This window comes from Macaca fascicularis, chromosome 19 (genome assembly GCF_037993035.2).
Source record: "Macaca fascicularis isolate 582-1 chromosome 19, T2T-MFA8v1.1".
Classification (NCBI taxonomy): domain Eukaryota; kingdom Metazoa; phylum Chordata; class Mammalia; order Primates; family Cercopithecidae; genus Macaca; species Macaca fascicularis.
In genome coordinates, this window is record NC_088393.1 from 18462146 (window position 1) to 18476761 (window position 14616).

The 14616-nt window shown below is 55.7% G+C and overlaps 1 protein-coding gene across 50 annotated transcripts in view; it reads left to right on the forward strand.

Annotated features, from left to right (window-relative positions):
• Positions 1-14616, forward strand: part of MAST3 (microtubule associated serine/threonine kinase 3) — a 56876-nt gene that overhangs the window by 15740 nt on the left and 26520 nt on the right. For 7 of the 50 annotated variants that reach the window (XM_074026376.1, XM_074026383.1, XM_074026385.1 and 4 more), the window contains 8 exons: positions 9160-9248; positions 9325-9397; positions 10157-10235; positions 10712-10869; positions 11052-11127; positions 11429-11638; positions 11755-11856; positions 12132-12264. In XM_074026376.1, the coding sequence (XP_073882477.1) occupies positions 9160-9248; positions 9325-9397; positions 10157-10235; positions 10712-10869; positions 11052-11127; positions 11429-11638; positions 11755-11856; positions 12132-12264 (920 nt within the window). Of the gene's footprint in view, positions 1-5453; positions 5867-9159; positions 9249-9324; positions 9398-9581; positions 9603-10156; positions 10236-10711; positions 10870-11051; positions 11128-11428; positions 11639-11754; positions 11857-12131; positions 12265-14616 lie in introns of those variants that run through there. The other 43 variants (XM_074026389.1, XM_074026384.1, XM_074026395.1 and 40 more) reach the window with 12 other exon arrangements.

Below are 14616 nucleotides of genomic sequence, written 5' to 3' on the forward strand. Positions count from 1 at the left end.
TCTGCTGGGGCCAGGAATGGAGTGGCCAGAGAGAAGGAGGTGGCTAGGACAACATCCAGGACCAAGTTGAGGCATCCAATGGGAAGCAGAGACTGCCATCACCCCCATTTATGAAGAAAACGGGGGCACAGGACCTCAGAATGTGTTATTGGGAGCATCCTAGGAAGGTTTCAGGCCAGATCTGACTCTGTCTAAATCCTTGGCTTCCATCCCACGTGAGGATGTGATGAAGGGAGGGACCCTTGGATTGGAGGCCACTGAGCAGATTTGACCAGTTTTAACTGGGAGGGAAAGGAGGAAGTGTCTGGGGCTGAGAAAGCCCACCAGGCTACCTGACTCACCACCAGGGGGCAGCAGAGCCACATTGCCTTGGGCCTGCCAGGGGGAATGGGTCCCTGGCAGGGAAATGGGTCCCTGCCTGCCATGTGTTCCAAGCATCCTAGGAATAAGCTCATAATTGTCCCAACAGGATCCAGCCTCTGCAACTCCTCTGCCTCTTTTGTGTGTGTGTGTGTGTGTGTGTGTGTCTGTGTGTGAGACAGTCTCGCTTTGTTGCCCAGGCTGGGATGCAGTGGTGTGATCTCTGCTCACTGCAACCTCCGCCTCCTGGGTTCAAGCGAGTCTCCTGCCTCACCCTCTTGAGTAGCTGGGATTACAGGCATGCACCACCACACCCAGCTAACATTTGGATGTTTTATTGGTTTGTTTGAGACAGAGTTTTCTTCTTGTTGCAAAGGCTGCAGTGAAGTGGCACGATCTTGGCTCACTGCAACCTCCGCCTCCCGGATTCAAGTGATTCTCCTGCCTCAGGCTCGTGAGTAGCTGGGATTACAGATGTCTGCCACCACTCCCGGCTAATTTTTTGTATTTTTAGTAGAGATGGGGTTTCACCATGTTGGCCAGGCTGGTCTCGAACTCCTGACTTCAGGTGATCCACCCGCCTTGGCTTCTCACAGTGCTGGGATTACAGGCGTGAGCCATCGTGCTTGGCCTTGTAACTTCCCTGCCTCCACTCTATCCATCTCCCCACTGCTCACTTGGCTCCAGCCACATGGCTTCCTGGGCTGATCCTCCAGAATGCAGGCTGGTCCAGCCTCAGGGCTTTTGCACCTGCTGTCCCCACTGCCCAGAACTCCATTCCCTCCTTTTTTATTCCGTCACATCCTCATCAAGGCCTCAGCCTCAGATGGGAAGCCTTCCCCAACCACCCCCTCCTTCCAGGCCCCACAAACATGGAGTATAACATGCATTACACCTGTCCATTTCCCTATCCAGACCTCAGGGATTTTCTTTGTTTCTTTGTTTCTTTTTTTTTTTTTTTTTTGAGACAGTCTTGCTCTGCCACCCAGGCTGGAGTGCAGTAGTGCGATATCTCAGCTCACTGCAACCTCCACCTCCTGGGTTCAAGCAGTTCTCCTGCCTCAGCCTCCCAAGTAGCTGGGATTATAGGCATGTGCCACCACACCTGGCTAATTTTTTTTTTTTTTTTTTTTTTTTTTGAGACAGAGTCTCGCTTAGTTGCCCAGGCTGGAGTGCAATGGCGCGATCTCGGCTCACTGCAAGCTCCACCTTCCGGGTTCACGCCATTCTCCTGTCTCAGCCTCCCGAGTAGCTGGGACTACAGGCGCCCGCCGCCTCGCCCGGCTAATTTTTTGCATTTGTAGTAGAAGTGGGGTTTCACCGTGTTAGCCAGGATGGTCTCGATCTCCTGACCTCGTGATCCGCCCGCCTTGGCCTCCCAAAGTGCTGGGATTACAGGCGTGAGCCACCGCGCCCGGCCAATTTTGTATTTTTAGTAGAGACGGGGTTTCACCATGTTGGCCAGACTGGTCTCAAACTCCTGAGTTCAAGCGATCTGCCCATCTCAGCCTCCTAAAGTGTTGGAATTACAGGCATGAGCCACGGCACATAGCCAACCCCAGAGATTCAATTTCCATATTGTCTTGTGTGATTATCCAGTTATTTTTCTCACCCAGAGGTTTGACAGCCTCTCTGGGACCATACCTTATCTGTCCTGGTCATGTTGTAGCCTCAGGGCAGGCCCAGGGTGTATACAGCAGGTGCTCAGTTAATGCATGTGGCTTAGATGAATGGGCAGTATCTGGGAGGGCTGTCCTTGTGGTGGTGATGGCATTGGGGGTTGGGGGTGGTGTTGAAGAAGGCGATGAGTTGGGCGCTCATAGACAAAGTGGCTGTTCCAGGCAGGAACAGCATCGTTAGACACACATTCCTTCTGGAGCCTCAAATGCCAAGGGCAGGAAGAATGTGGATTTTCTACCTAGGGCACTAGGAGCCATAGAGTGTGGTGCTGGGAGGGGCACAGATGTATGGGCAGGTGGGAAGCGCTGGGGTAGTCCCACTAAAAAAGGGGCTGGTGAAGAGGGGTGTCTGTATATCTACCTGAGACTTTGGCATTTACAGTCAGAGCACAGGCAGGGAGAGTCAAATGTCACTGTCACAGAGTTTGTCAGGGACAGGGCTAGGATATGACCCCTGGGAGAGGGATTCACCCGGGAATGCGGTTTTGCTGTAAGAGCAATAGGGAGCCATGGAGGGTTTGTGAGCAGGGCAAGGGCATGATCTGAGGAGCAGTGGACTGACACCAGAGATCAGTGGCTCAGCCAGCCTTTCATAGAAGGCCTTCACCGTGGCAGCAGGCTCTCTGGATTGTCAGCTGCAGCCCTGTTTTGCAGAGGGGGAAACTGAGGCCAAGTGAGCATGAGAGAAGGTTCTCTCCCTGCTACAGATGTCAGGGCAGTGGGTGTATGTAATAGGGGGTGTGTAAGTGTTACTGGGTGTAGCTGTGGCTGGGGACGAGGGGGCAGCGCCGTGTGTGTGTATGCAAAGGTGTGTCCCCGTGCATATGGGGTGGCTCAGCACGTAGTGACAGCAAGTGGAGACTGTGGTCCCATCCCCACTTGGGTCCCCAGCCAGACTCAGGAGAATCTGTAGCCCACAGGAGGCTTAGGCTGCATACCTGGGGGTCATAGGTGACCACTCCCATCCTCATTACCATCTCTGGTGGTCTCAAAACCACCATCTCCCCTTGTCTCAACACTCCCAAACCCACCCATTGTTCCCCATAGCTTCAATATTCCCCTCCCAGACATTGTCCCAGCCCCTTACTGGCCTCCTGCTACCTTCATTCCTGTCCCCCAACAGTCTGCTCCCCATAACAGACACAAGGGGGTTTACAAACATAGTCCAGATCACACCCCTTCTCTGCTCAAGCACCCTCCATGGCTCCCCATTGCTCCTACAATAAAATTGCACTCTTCCCTGCAGCCCACAACGCTCATGTGGTCAGCCCCTCTGGCATTTTGCCCTCAGTGCTGCCTCAGAGAGCTGTGCCCTTTGCCTGGGATACGCTTTCTGCATAGCCAGCTCCTTCCTCCTCCATTTCTGGCTGGCTGCAGTGTTACCTCCTCTGAGAGGCCTTATGGCTAAAGTCGCCCCTTGCAGTGTTCTGTCCTTTCTTTTCCCTTCTCAGCCTTGGTGTTTGAAATTATCTTTTTCTTTTTTTTTTTTTTTTTTTTCTTTTTTTTGAGACGGAGTCTCGCTCTGTCACCCAGGCTGGAGTGCACTGGTGAGATCTCAGTCCACTGCAACCACCACCTCCTGGGTACAAGTGATTCTCCTGCCTCAGCCTCCTGAGCACCTGGGAATACAGGCACGTGCCACCATGCCCAGCTATTTCTTTCATATTTTTATTTATTTATTTTTTTTGAGATAGAGTTTTGCTCGTGTTGCCCAGGCTGGAGTGCAATAGCGCTACCTCAGCTCACTGCAACCTTCACCTCCTGGGTTCAAGCAATTCTCCTGCTTCAGCCTCCCAAGTAGTTGGGATTATAGGCACGTGCCACCACACCCGGCTAATTTTGTATCTTTAGTAAGACTGGACTTCACCATGTTGGCCAGGCTGATCTCAAACTCCTGACCTCAGGTGATCCACCCGCTTTGGCCTCCCAAAGTGCTGGGATTACAGGCATGAGCCACCAGGCCCAGCCGAAATTATCTTGCTCATTGAATTGTTTCCTGTTGGCTGGGCACGGGGGCTCACACCTGTAATGCTGGCACTTTGGGAGGCCAAGGCGGGCAGATCACCTGAGGTCAGGAGTTTGAGTTGCCTGGCCAACATGGTGAAACTCCGTTTCTACTAAAAATACAAAAAATTAGCTGGGCGTGGTGGTGCACACCTGTAATGCCAGCTACTCGGAAGGCTGAGACAGGAGAATCGCTTGAACCCAGGAAGGCAGGGGTTGCAGTGAGCTGACATGGCGCCACTGCACTCCACCACACTTGGCCTCACCCAGGCTGGTTTTAAACCAAGGCTGGGAAAGCAGGATGGAGGCTGGGTATGGTGGCTCACGCCTGTGATCCCAGCTAATTGGGAGGCTGACGCAGGAGAATCGCTTGAACCCGGGAGGCAGAGGCTGCAGTGAGCTAAGATTGCGCCATTGCATTCCAGCCTGGGCAAGTAGAGCGAAACTCTGTCTCAAAAGAAAGAAAAAAAATCGTCTCTTTAGATATGAAGCCCGGGCTCCAGCATCGGGCCTGGACTGGGTCCCAAAGTGTCCTGGGGCCCAGGAAGGGGCACCCCTCATGATGACACTGCCCCTGACTTGCCTGGGCTGTCATGACAGGAGGAAGCATTAATTCAGTCCCTACAGTGGGAGACACTTCTGCTTCCATAGTGGCTTCCATAGTGAACACATACTGTACCCTCAGCCCTGTACCAGGCTCTGTGTCTCAGATTTTCAATACGGGGGATGTTATGCATGGGGAAACAGAGGCCTGGAAGTTAGCCTGATGCTATCGTTTATAAATTATATATAGATATGGAACATATACCAGGTGCCCTTGGAAGCGCCCCCTTACATCTGATTTGTGTAATCCTCACTGTCAGTCCAGTTTTCCTCCAATTTCACAGTTGAGGAGACTGAGGCTGGAGTTTAATCAGGTGGCTTATTCCTAATTGAGGCAGGGCTGATGGCCCTTCCCGCCACACAGAAGCAGAGCATGTCAGACGCCCCGACTCAATTTGCCAAACACACCCTCTGTGCCATTCCGGTGCTGGGAGCTGCTGGGACCCCAAGGAGTCCCCAACCTGGGGAAAACAGAGCCAGACAGACACGAAAGCGGGTTTTTCAGAGGAGAGGACGCTGTCTTGCCAAGCTAGATTCCAAGCAGTGGGGCCAGGGTGGGCGTGGTAGCATGAGCCAGGCCAGGACGCTGGGTGGGTCTTGGGTGCCGCACTGAGAAGGGGTCAGTGCCCCGGGAGAGAGGAAAAGGAGGGAGTAATTAGATTTACAGTTTAGCAGAAAGGAGCCAAAATGCCTATCCCTGGCTCGAGGTTAAGGTGCTGCCAACTCCCCGCCCCCGCCGCCCGCGGTCGTAGCAACGCCCGGCCTCAGCCGCCCGCGGCCCTAGCAACGCTCCGCCTCTCCGCCCGCGGCCATGGCAGCGCCCCGCCCACTCGCCCGCACGCGGGTCCCAGGGCCTCGCTTCCGCGTCGCTCGCTCCGCCTTCCGGCAGGCCCCGCCCCCAACGGCCCCGCCCCCGCACTCGCCTGGGCGGAGTTCCAGGCCGCGCTCGGGGGCGCGCGCTTCCTTCTCGCCGCCCCCCCAACCCCGCAGCCCTGTGCGCCCCCCTCCCTGTCCGGCTCCGCCGGGCTCCCGGGGCCGATCCCACCGCCGAGGTTCGCGCCCCGCCGCCGCCGGCTGCGCCCCCGCGCCTTCCCGGCCTCGGGCGGCGGCGGCGGCACAAAGGGAAGCAGCATGTCCGACCCCAGCTACTGGACGGCGGTGGCGGCTCCCGGCCATCGCAGCCGCCTGGCCAAAGGCGCGCTGCTGCAGCGCTCCAAGAGGTAGGGGGCACGGCGCCGGCGAAGGCTCGGCGGCCGGCCGAGCAAACAGGAGTTGCCAGAAGTGTGTCCTGGCCGCGTGGCGGGGACCACGGCGAGTGGCTGTCTGTGGCAGCAGTGGGAAGGGGGGAGGACGCCTGTGGATCGAGGTGTCCCCTGGGGTCCCTGGCACCCTCCTTTCGCCCCTCGTTCCCTGTACTGGGGTGTCTGTCCGCCACCGTCGCAGCTGGGGTGGTTACAGACAGGAGTGAGTTGAGACTGAGCTAGGATTTGAACCCAGGTGTCCAGGGCTGTGCAGAACCAGGGAGAAACTTCTTGGAAAAACTGAGGCTGATCTGTCCCTGGGGGCCCATTCAGCAGAAATGTTGGCTCAGAAGCAAATATTTACTGCACGAGGCTGGCATTTGGGTGGGGTGTCAGGAGTCCAGATAATTGAGTTTAACCCCCTCCAAAGCCTTATCTCTCTTGGAGTCTCAGTTTCCTCTTTTGAAAAGCAGAGAGGATAAATGAGGGCTGTGGATTCTACCGGACCTGGGTTCAAATTTCGACTCAGCCACTACCAGGCTGTGTGACCTCAAGTAGCTCCTTAACCTCTCTGTGCTTGGGTTTTTCATTGGTGCTGGACTGGGGCAAAGTCTGGGTGGTGGGACTAGCTACCAAAAGACCTTGAATGCTGAGTCCAGGGCTTAAACTTCCCTCCAAGATCATGGGGAGCACTGGAGGGGGGATATGGGTACCAGAGGGATGAGGTGCAGGAGGCTGGCTTCAGGCCCCTGCTTTCTGCCACATTCTCTCTGTTGTGTCCTGGGTACCAAGAGGATGGTTCTCAAATGACAACTTCTCGAGGTCCTGGATCTCCTCCAGGAAGAGTTGAACAAAGAGTCAGCCCTGCATAGATGCTTGGGAAGTGAACAGATGATGCTTGGTTGTCCTTTGAGGCCTCACCCTTGGCCGTGTTTTCAAGAAGACCTCGCCCAAGAACAGGAGGGAGGGCAACTCAGTGTTTTTCCCAAATGCTTTTGGAAGCAGCAAGTGATACAGCAGGATCGGGGAGGGAGGGTGCTGGCGGTGCAGTGTGGGGGCGAGGAACCAGGTGAGGGGCTGGGAGAGGATGCGGAGACAGCCAGGTGAGCATGCATTGAGGGGTTGGCAGGAAGTTTTGCAGAAACCTGCAGGTTTCACTTTTGCTTCTGCAGCTCAGGCTGGGAGACAATCGCTGTGACTCTTGACATCTGTGGCTTCAGTTTCCCAGTCTGGGAAATGGGCTCAGCTGGTCGCTCCCAACTCTGGGGCTTGTTGGGCTTGGCACATGTTGGGGATGTAATTCACTCAGGAAGCATTGCCTGCCCTCCCAGCGTGAGCCAGGCCCTGTGAGCCTTGTGTAGGCAAAGACAACAGCGTATGTACCCGAGTCTGGCCCAGAGCTGAGCACTGGATGTAGTAGGTTTCATCCTTCAAGGTAGAGATGGGGAAACTGAGGCTCAAGGGGCAGCCATATGTGGAGACGTAGACAGGCTGGGCCTCTTCTCCCTGTCCACCTTGTCACCTGTGTCCTTTGATGATCGTATGCTTGTTCTCCCATGCATTGACCTGCTCTGAGCATTCTGCCTGGGACCCCATTTCTGCACCTCAGAGGCCCCGAGACTTCATCTCTCCCTCCCCGCGAGGTTCTCCCACCGCTGAGCTGTGTTGGCGGCTTGGGGTGTGTGGGCTGATGCTCTGGTGGAACAGAGCTGTTGCCGGGCGACTGCTCTGGTGGGGCGGGAGATGGTGTCACTCCCAACTTCCTTCTGTCAAGGTGTGGGCTGAGGCCAGGGCTCAGGTGGGAGAAGAGGCCAGGCAGGGTGTCAGAGACCTGGGCCAGGTATCTGGTGGCCAGAAGGGAACTGGGATGGAAAGAGGACAACATGTGGGCAAAAGTTCAGCAGAACAGGCAGGACTGTGAAAGAGACTGCATTTAGGGTTTCTAGTTGAGTCCCATTGGCATTTTAGGGGCATCTTGGGAAGAAGGAGGGTTGTCAAGAGATGGGAGCAGGGGCTTCAGGAGGGGTGTATAGAATGGGGTGTCTCAGCCCATATCTGGGCTCCAGGGTGTGGTTGGTCCACGTGATTTGCTGGTGCTGCTGGCAGTAGCCATGGTACAGGGAAAGGTGTGGGGGTGGGACTGTAACACAGAACCGTGAAAAGCTGGGCCGGGGGCTCCTGGCCATATGTAGTGTCCACCATCAGGCTAGAAGCACTTCATGCCATTGCTGTTAATAACAACACTGCCAATAGTTTGTGTTTGTTTTTGTTACTGTTTTTGAGACGAAGTTTCACTCATGTCACCCAGGCTGGAGTGCAATGGCACTATCTCAACTCACCGCAACCTCCACCTCCTGGGTTCAAGCGATTCTCTGCCCCAACCTCCTCAGTAGCTGGGATTACAAGTGTGCACTACCACACCTGTCTAATTTTTGGGTGTTTTGTTTTGTTTCGTTTTTTTGAGACGAAGTTTCACTCTTGTTGCCCAGGCTGGAGTGCGATGGTGCGATCTGGGCTCACCACAACCTCCACCTCTCGGGTTCAAGCGATTCTCCTGCCTCAGCCTCCCAAGTAGCTGGGATTACAGGCATGCATCACCATGCCCAGCTAATTTTGTATTTTTAGTAGAGACAGGGTTCCTCTGTGTTGGTCAGGCTGGTCTCAAACTCCTGATCTCAGGTGATCCACCCACCTTGGCCTCCCAAAGTACTGGGATTACAGGGATGAGCCACTGTGCCCAGCCTTGTTTTTGTTTTTTTAAGAGAGAGGGCCTTGTTCTGTCACCTAGGCTGGAGTGCCATGGCACGATCATGGCTTACTGCAGCCTTGACCTCCTGAGGCTCAAGCAATCCTCTTGCCTCAGCCTCCTGAGTAGCTGGGACTACAGGCGTGCATCACCACAGCCAGCTAATTTTTAAATTTTGTATAGAGACGAGGTCTCGCTATATTGCCCAGGCTGGTCTTGAACTCCTAGCTTCAGAGGATCCTCCCACCTTGGCCTCCCGAAGCACTGGGGTTATAGGCATGAGCCACCATGCCTGGCCAGCAGTAGTTTCAATAATAAGGAATGTTAGTCAAGGGGTGACTCTCTCCTGGGCCTTAAAGACCTGGCTAAGGGCCATGGGGGAACCCACCTGGGGGCAGAGTGGGAGTGGCCATGTCCAACATCCCATCCTTCTCCAGAACGGGCTGCCTGTGTGATTTAGGCTGGGCAGGTGGCTTAGTGCAGGGCCCTGGGCAGCCACCTACCCTGTCCCCTTTTCCCCCCACAGCTGCCGCAGCGGGAACCGCAAGAGCTTGGTGGTAGGAACGCCCTCCCCGACCCTCTCCCGCCCCCTGTCGCCACTGTCAGTCCCAACGGGTGAGTGTGGGAGCAGCCAGCGGGTGCTGTGTCCTGCCTCTGCCCCGCTGACTCAGTTTTCCCACCTCCTCCTCAGCAGGCAGCAGCCCCTTGGATAGTCCTCGGAATTTCTCGGCTGTCTCTGCCCTCAATTTCCCCTTTGCCCGGAGGTGAGTGATTGCCAGCTTTGGGAGACAGTGTGGGCACCACGGGCAGGGGTTGGGCAGGGGCACGTGCTCGGGGGCTAGACCTGGCCCCTCATTCATTTCATTCACCTTTTCCCCTCCCCTGGCCCATCTGGTGGTGGTCTCCCCCTCTGGCTCCCATCCCTGACAAATGCATGCCATCTTGCAGCCACATCCCACGCACAGACAGGTAATTTCAACCAGCCCAGGGGGTGGGTGGTCATGGGGGGATATAGCCCTAAGAATCATTAACTCACTAAAGAAATCATTCATTCATTCACTTAACAAGAGCTGATTGAGTGCCTGTCATGTGCCAGACGCTTGCATTTCATTTATTTATTCATACAACAACGTTCATTAAGCACCTGCTGTGTGTATGCTCTGCGCTGCAGGCTGAGGGCATGGTTGCAAATGGGCGACTGGCCCTGAGCCCCTGGGGAGTCCTCCGTTTGGTAGGGGGTGGCCAATGTGTGCCCCAGAAGCTACAGCTCAGAGGTTGAAGCTTTGACAGGGGACACAGTGGCAGCTGGAGTCACGGGGGGCTTTCTGGAAGAGGTAGGTACCTGAAGAGAGAGAGAGCGTGCAGTGGATTTGGCCAGCCTGCGTCTCGGTTCTTGGTTATTTTCAGGAGATCCTTCCTACAACAGGGCCGGAATATGCTGGCTGGCCACAGTGTCTGCTCTTAGTCCCCACAAACCACAGGGGCCAGGCTTTCCTTCCATCTGTTCTTGTTCCCCTCTCCAGGGCAGACGGCAGAAGATGGTCCCTCGCGTCTCTCCCATCTTCCGGCTATGGAACCAACACACCCAGCTCCACCCTCTCGGTACCCATAGCCCCACCTTGGCAGACGGACAGGCAGATGCCGGGTTGCGGGGGGACACATCTTTGTGTGTTTTCTTCTAGGTGTTGGGTAGTTGTGTGGTCAGCAACCATACTAGCTACTTCCTCCATGCATGCCCCATTCTGGAAAATGCAGGGTCCCCTGAGAAGACCCAGCCTTGGCCCCAAAATAGACCCCAGTCGGGGAGATACAGATATCCCCAGCCTATGGGATCAGGGCCTGGCCAGAGGGGGACTTGGGGCTGCCCAGGGGTACAGACAGGGAGGACTTCCTGGAGGAGGGGGCATCAGAGCTAGGGTTTTGAGGGATGCATAGGAACTAGACAGGAGAAAGAATGTTACCATCTGATGGCCATCTGATGACCAGCAGACAGCCTGGCCCTTGAGGGGTGATGCTGGGGTCCTGGCCACACCACTGACAGTGAACTCATGACTCTAATCCCCACCACTCTCTACCAGTCAAGCTCATCCTCCCGGGAACGTCTCCACCAGCTTCCCTTCCAGCCGACGCCAGACGAGCTGCACTTCCTGTCCAAGCACTTCCGCAGCTCAGAGAACGTGCTTGATGAGGAAGGCGGCCGGTCACCCCGCCTCCGCCCCCGCTCTCGCAGCCTCAGGTGGGCCTCGACCTCTGGCCCTAGCCCCGGCCCCTCCCTGGGCTGGTGTGGAGGCCCAAGTTGTGGCTCCTCCTCCACCCTAGCCTCTGATTCTTGTCCCTCAACCCTGGCTCAGAGCCCCGACATCCTCCCCTGGGGTTGGTCTGAGGTCCCATATCACAAGCCAGCTGTCTTCCTTTCAGCCCGGGCCGCGCAACGGGGACCTTCGACAATGAGATTGTCATGATGAACCATGTGTACCGGGAGAGGTTCCCCAAGGTGGGCAGCGCCTGGCGGCTGGACCAGCCCCTGCGCTTCTCTCCACATTGCTGTCCCTCCATGGAACTCTGTCTTCCTGGCTGTGTCCCCCTTGCCAGTCTGTTCATTTCTGTCTTTCCCTCCCCTTCCACTGAAACATGTTGTTCCTCCTGCCCCAGCCCTCCCACCCCATCGCCCCCATCGCCCCCATCGCCCCCATCGCCCCATCTCCTCTCTCCCCAACCATGCCTCTCCTGCCCCCTTCTGTGCGTGTCACTCCAGCCCCACCCTTGACCAGGTCGCCCCGTCTCACCCCACCCAGGCCACAGCACAGATGGAGGGCCGTCTGCAGGAGTTCCTGACGGCCTACGCGCCTGGCGCCCGGCTGGCGCTGGCTGATGGCGTCTTGGGCTTCATCCACCACCAGATCGTCGAGCTGGCCCGAGACTGCCTGGCCAAGTCTGGCGAGAACCTCGTCACCTCCCGCTACTTCCTAGAGATGCAGGAGAAGCTGGAGCGGCTTCTGCAGGATGTGCGTGGTTTCTCGCATGTTGAGGTTTTGCATGCAGTGGGACGTGGAGCGAAGGGGGTCCCCGGGCCAGATGGTGCTGAGGACCTCTGGGTGATGCCACGACCCACCTCCCCCAGGCCCATGAGCGCTCGGACAGTGAGGAGGTCAGCTTCATTGTCCAGCTTGTCCGGAAACTGCTAATCATCATCTCGCGGCCAGCTCGGCTGCTGGAGTGTCTGGTAAGTTTATTCTTGTACAGCCAACTTGGGATCCGGGCAGAACTGAGATTGGGACCACGACAGTCCTGCTGAGATACAAGTGACAGTTGCCATCGTGTAGGGCTTTGAGAGGAACGCAGGGTGCTGTCGGGCTAGCATGGGCTTCCCTGAGGAGGGATCGGGAGCGGAGACCCAGGGGGTGAGCTGGGAAGGGTGCTCTAGGCAGAGGGAACAGCATGTGCAGAGGCCTGCAGGTGGAACCAAGCCCCGGGTGACCAGCCCTCCTGTGCCCCTAGGAGTTTGACCCTGAGGAGTTTTACCACCTGCTGGAGGCGGCTGAGGGCCATGCGCGGGAGGGCCAAGGCATTAAGACTGACCTTCCACAGTACATCATTGGGCAGCTGGGCCTGGCCAAGGACCCCCTGGAGGGTAAGCTGGGATGGGAAGAGGAAACCAAGGCTGGGAAAGGCCGGATGGAGGCCAGGCACGGTGGCTCACACCTTTAATACCAGCACTTTGGGAGGCTGAGGCGGGCAGATCACTTGAGGCCAGGAGTTCGAGACCAGCCTGGTCAACATGGTGAAACCCCCTCTCTACTAAAAATACAAAAATTAGCTAAGTGTGGTGGCGCATGCCTGTAATCCCAGCTACTCGGGAGGCTGAGGCACAAGAATTGCTTGAACTTAGGAGATGGAGGTTGCAGTGAGCTGAGATCGCACCACCGCACTCCAACCTGGGCGACAGAGCGAGACCTGTCTCAAAAAAAAGAAAAGAGCAGATGAAGCCAGGATTCAAACCCAGGCCCATCCGATTCCAGAACCACCACACTGTTCTTTGTCTCTCTGTGACCTTGCTCTTTGGTCGCCTGTGGGAATTGCTGAGACCCACTGATCTTTTGGGGCCCAGGGGCCTCAGTGTCCTCAAATGCCACATTAAGATGGCCGGGAAGCCTGGGGACCAGTGTTAGCAGTGGCCTTCCCTTTGTCCTGCAAATTTACAAATGGCTTTATTAATTTCTGTGGCCTTTATTATGGCCCAGAAAGTGGACTTGGAGTCAAACAGGACAACCCGTAGGTAAGAAGAAGACAGTTGGGGCCGGGCGCAGTGGCTCACGCCTGTAATCCCAGCACTTTGGGAGGCCGAGGCGGGTGGATCACCTGAGGTCAGGAGATCGAGACCATCCTGGCTAACACGGTGAAACCCCGTCTCTACTAAAAAAATACAAAAAATTAGCCAGGCACGGTGGTGGGCACCTGTAGTCCCAGCTACTCGGGAGGCTGAGGCAGGAGAATGGCATGAACCCGGGAGGCAGAGCTTGCAGTGAGCCGAGATCGTGCTACTGCACTCCAGCCTGGGTGACAGAGCGAGACTCTGTCTCAAAAAAAAAAAAAAAAAAAATAGAAGAAGACGGTCAAAAACTCTCACAGCCGGCCGGGCGCGGTGGCTCATGCCTGTAATCCTAGCACTTTTGGGAGGCCAAGGTGGGTGGATCACAAGGTCAGGAGTTCAAGACCAGCCTGGACAACATGGTGAAACCCTGTCTCTACTAAGGATACAAAAATTAGCCAGGTGTGGTGGTGTGTGCCTGTAATCCCAGCTACTGGGGAGGCTGAGGCAGGAGAAACATTTGAACCCTGGAGGTGGAGGTTGCAGTGAGCCGAGATCACACCACTGCATTCCAGCCTAGGCGACAGGCGGGACTCTGTCTCAAAATAAAACAAAACAAAAAAAAAAACTCCCACAGCCAGCCAGGTGCAGTGGCTCACGCCTGTAATCCCATAATCGCAGCACTTCATGAGACTGAAGTGGGCGGATTACTTGAGCTCAGGAGTTCAAGACTAGCCTGGCCAACATGGGGAAACTCCATCTCTACTAAAAACAAGTATTAGCCGGGTGTGGTGGCAGGTGCCTGTAAATCCCAGCTACTTGGGAGGCTGAGGCAAGAGAATCGCTTGAATTCAGGAGACAGAGGTTGCAGTGAGCCAACATCGCACCACTACACTCCAGCCTGGGCGACAGAGTGAGCCTACATTTAAAAAAAAAAAAAAAAAAAAAAAAAAGATGTAGCTGGGTGTAGTAGTGTGTGCCTGTAGTCCCAGCTACTCAGGAGGCTAAGGTGGGACGATCGCTTGAGCTTGGCAGGTTGTGACTGCAGTGAGCTATGATCACAGCACTGTCCTCCAGCCTGGGTGACAAAGCCAGACCCTGTCTCAAAAAGGGAAACAAAACAAAACAAAACAACATTTCCACAAATAGCCAGGATAAGAGGAAGCAAAAGCTGTAGCATTAAACTTGGACCTAGCCCGGTCCAGCAGTAGCCAGGGGAGGCTCTGGGAGGAGGTAGTGTTCAAACTGAGGCCTGGAGGGCAGGACGTGATCAGGTTGCAGATCCAAGGGAAAGAGTGAAACAGGCAAGGGTAACAGCATAGGCAGAGACCCTGAGATTGGACCATACCTGGAGTGGGACTGAGCTGCCACTGTCCCCATTTAAAGCTGGGGAAGCCAGGCATGGTAGCTCACACTTGTAATCCCAGCACTTTGGGAGGCCAAGGCAGGAGGATCACTTGAAGCCAGGAGTTTGAGACCAGCTTGGGCAACATAGTGAGACTCTGTCTCTATTAAAAAAAACAAAACAATTAGCCAGGTGTGATGGCACATGCCTGTAGTCCTAGCTACTTGCGGGACTAAAGTGGGAAGATTGCTTTAGTCCAGGGATTTGAGGCTGCAGCGAGCTATGATTGCACCACTGCACTCCAGCCTGGGCAACATAGCAAGACCCCA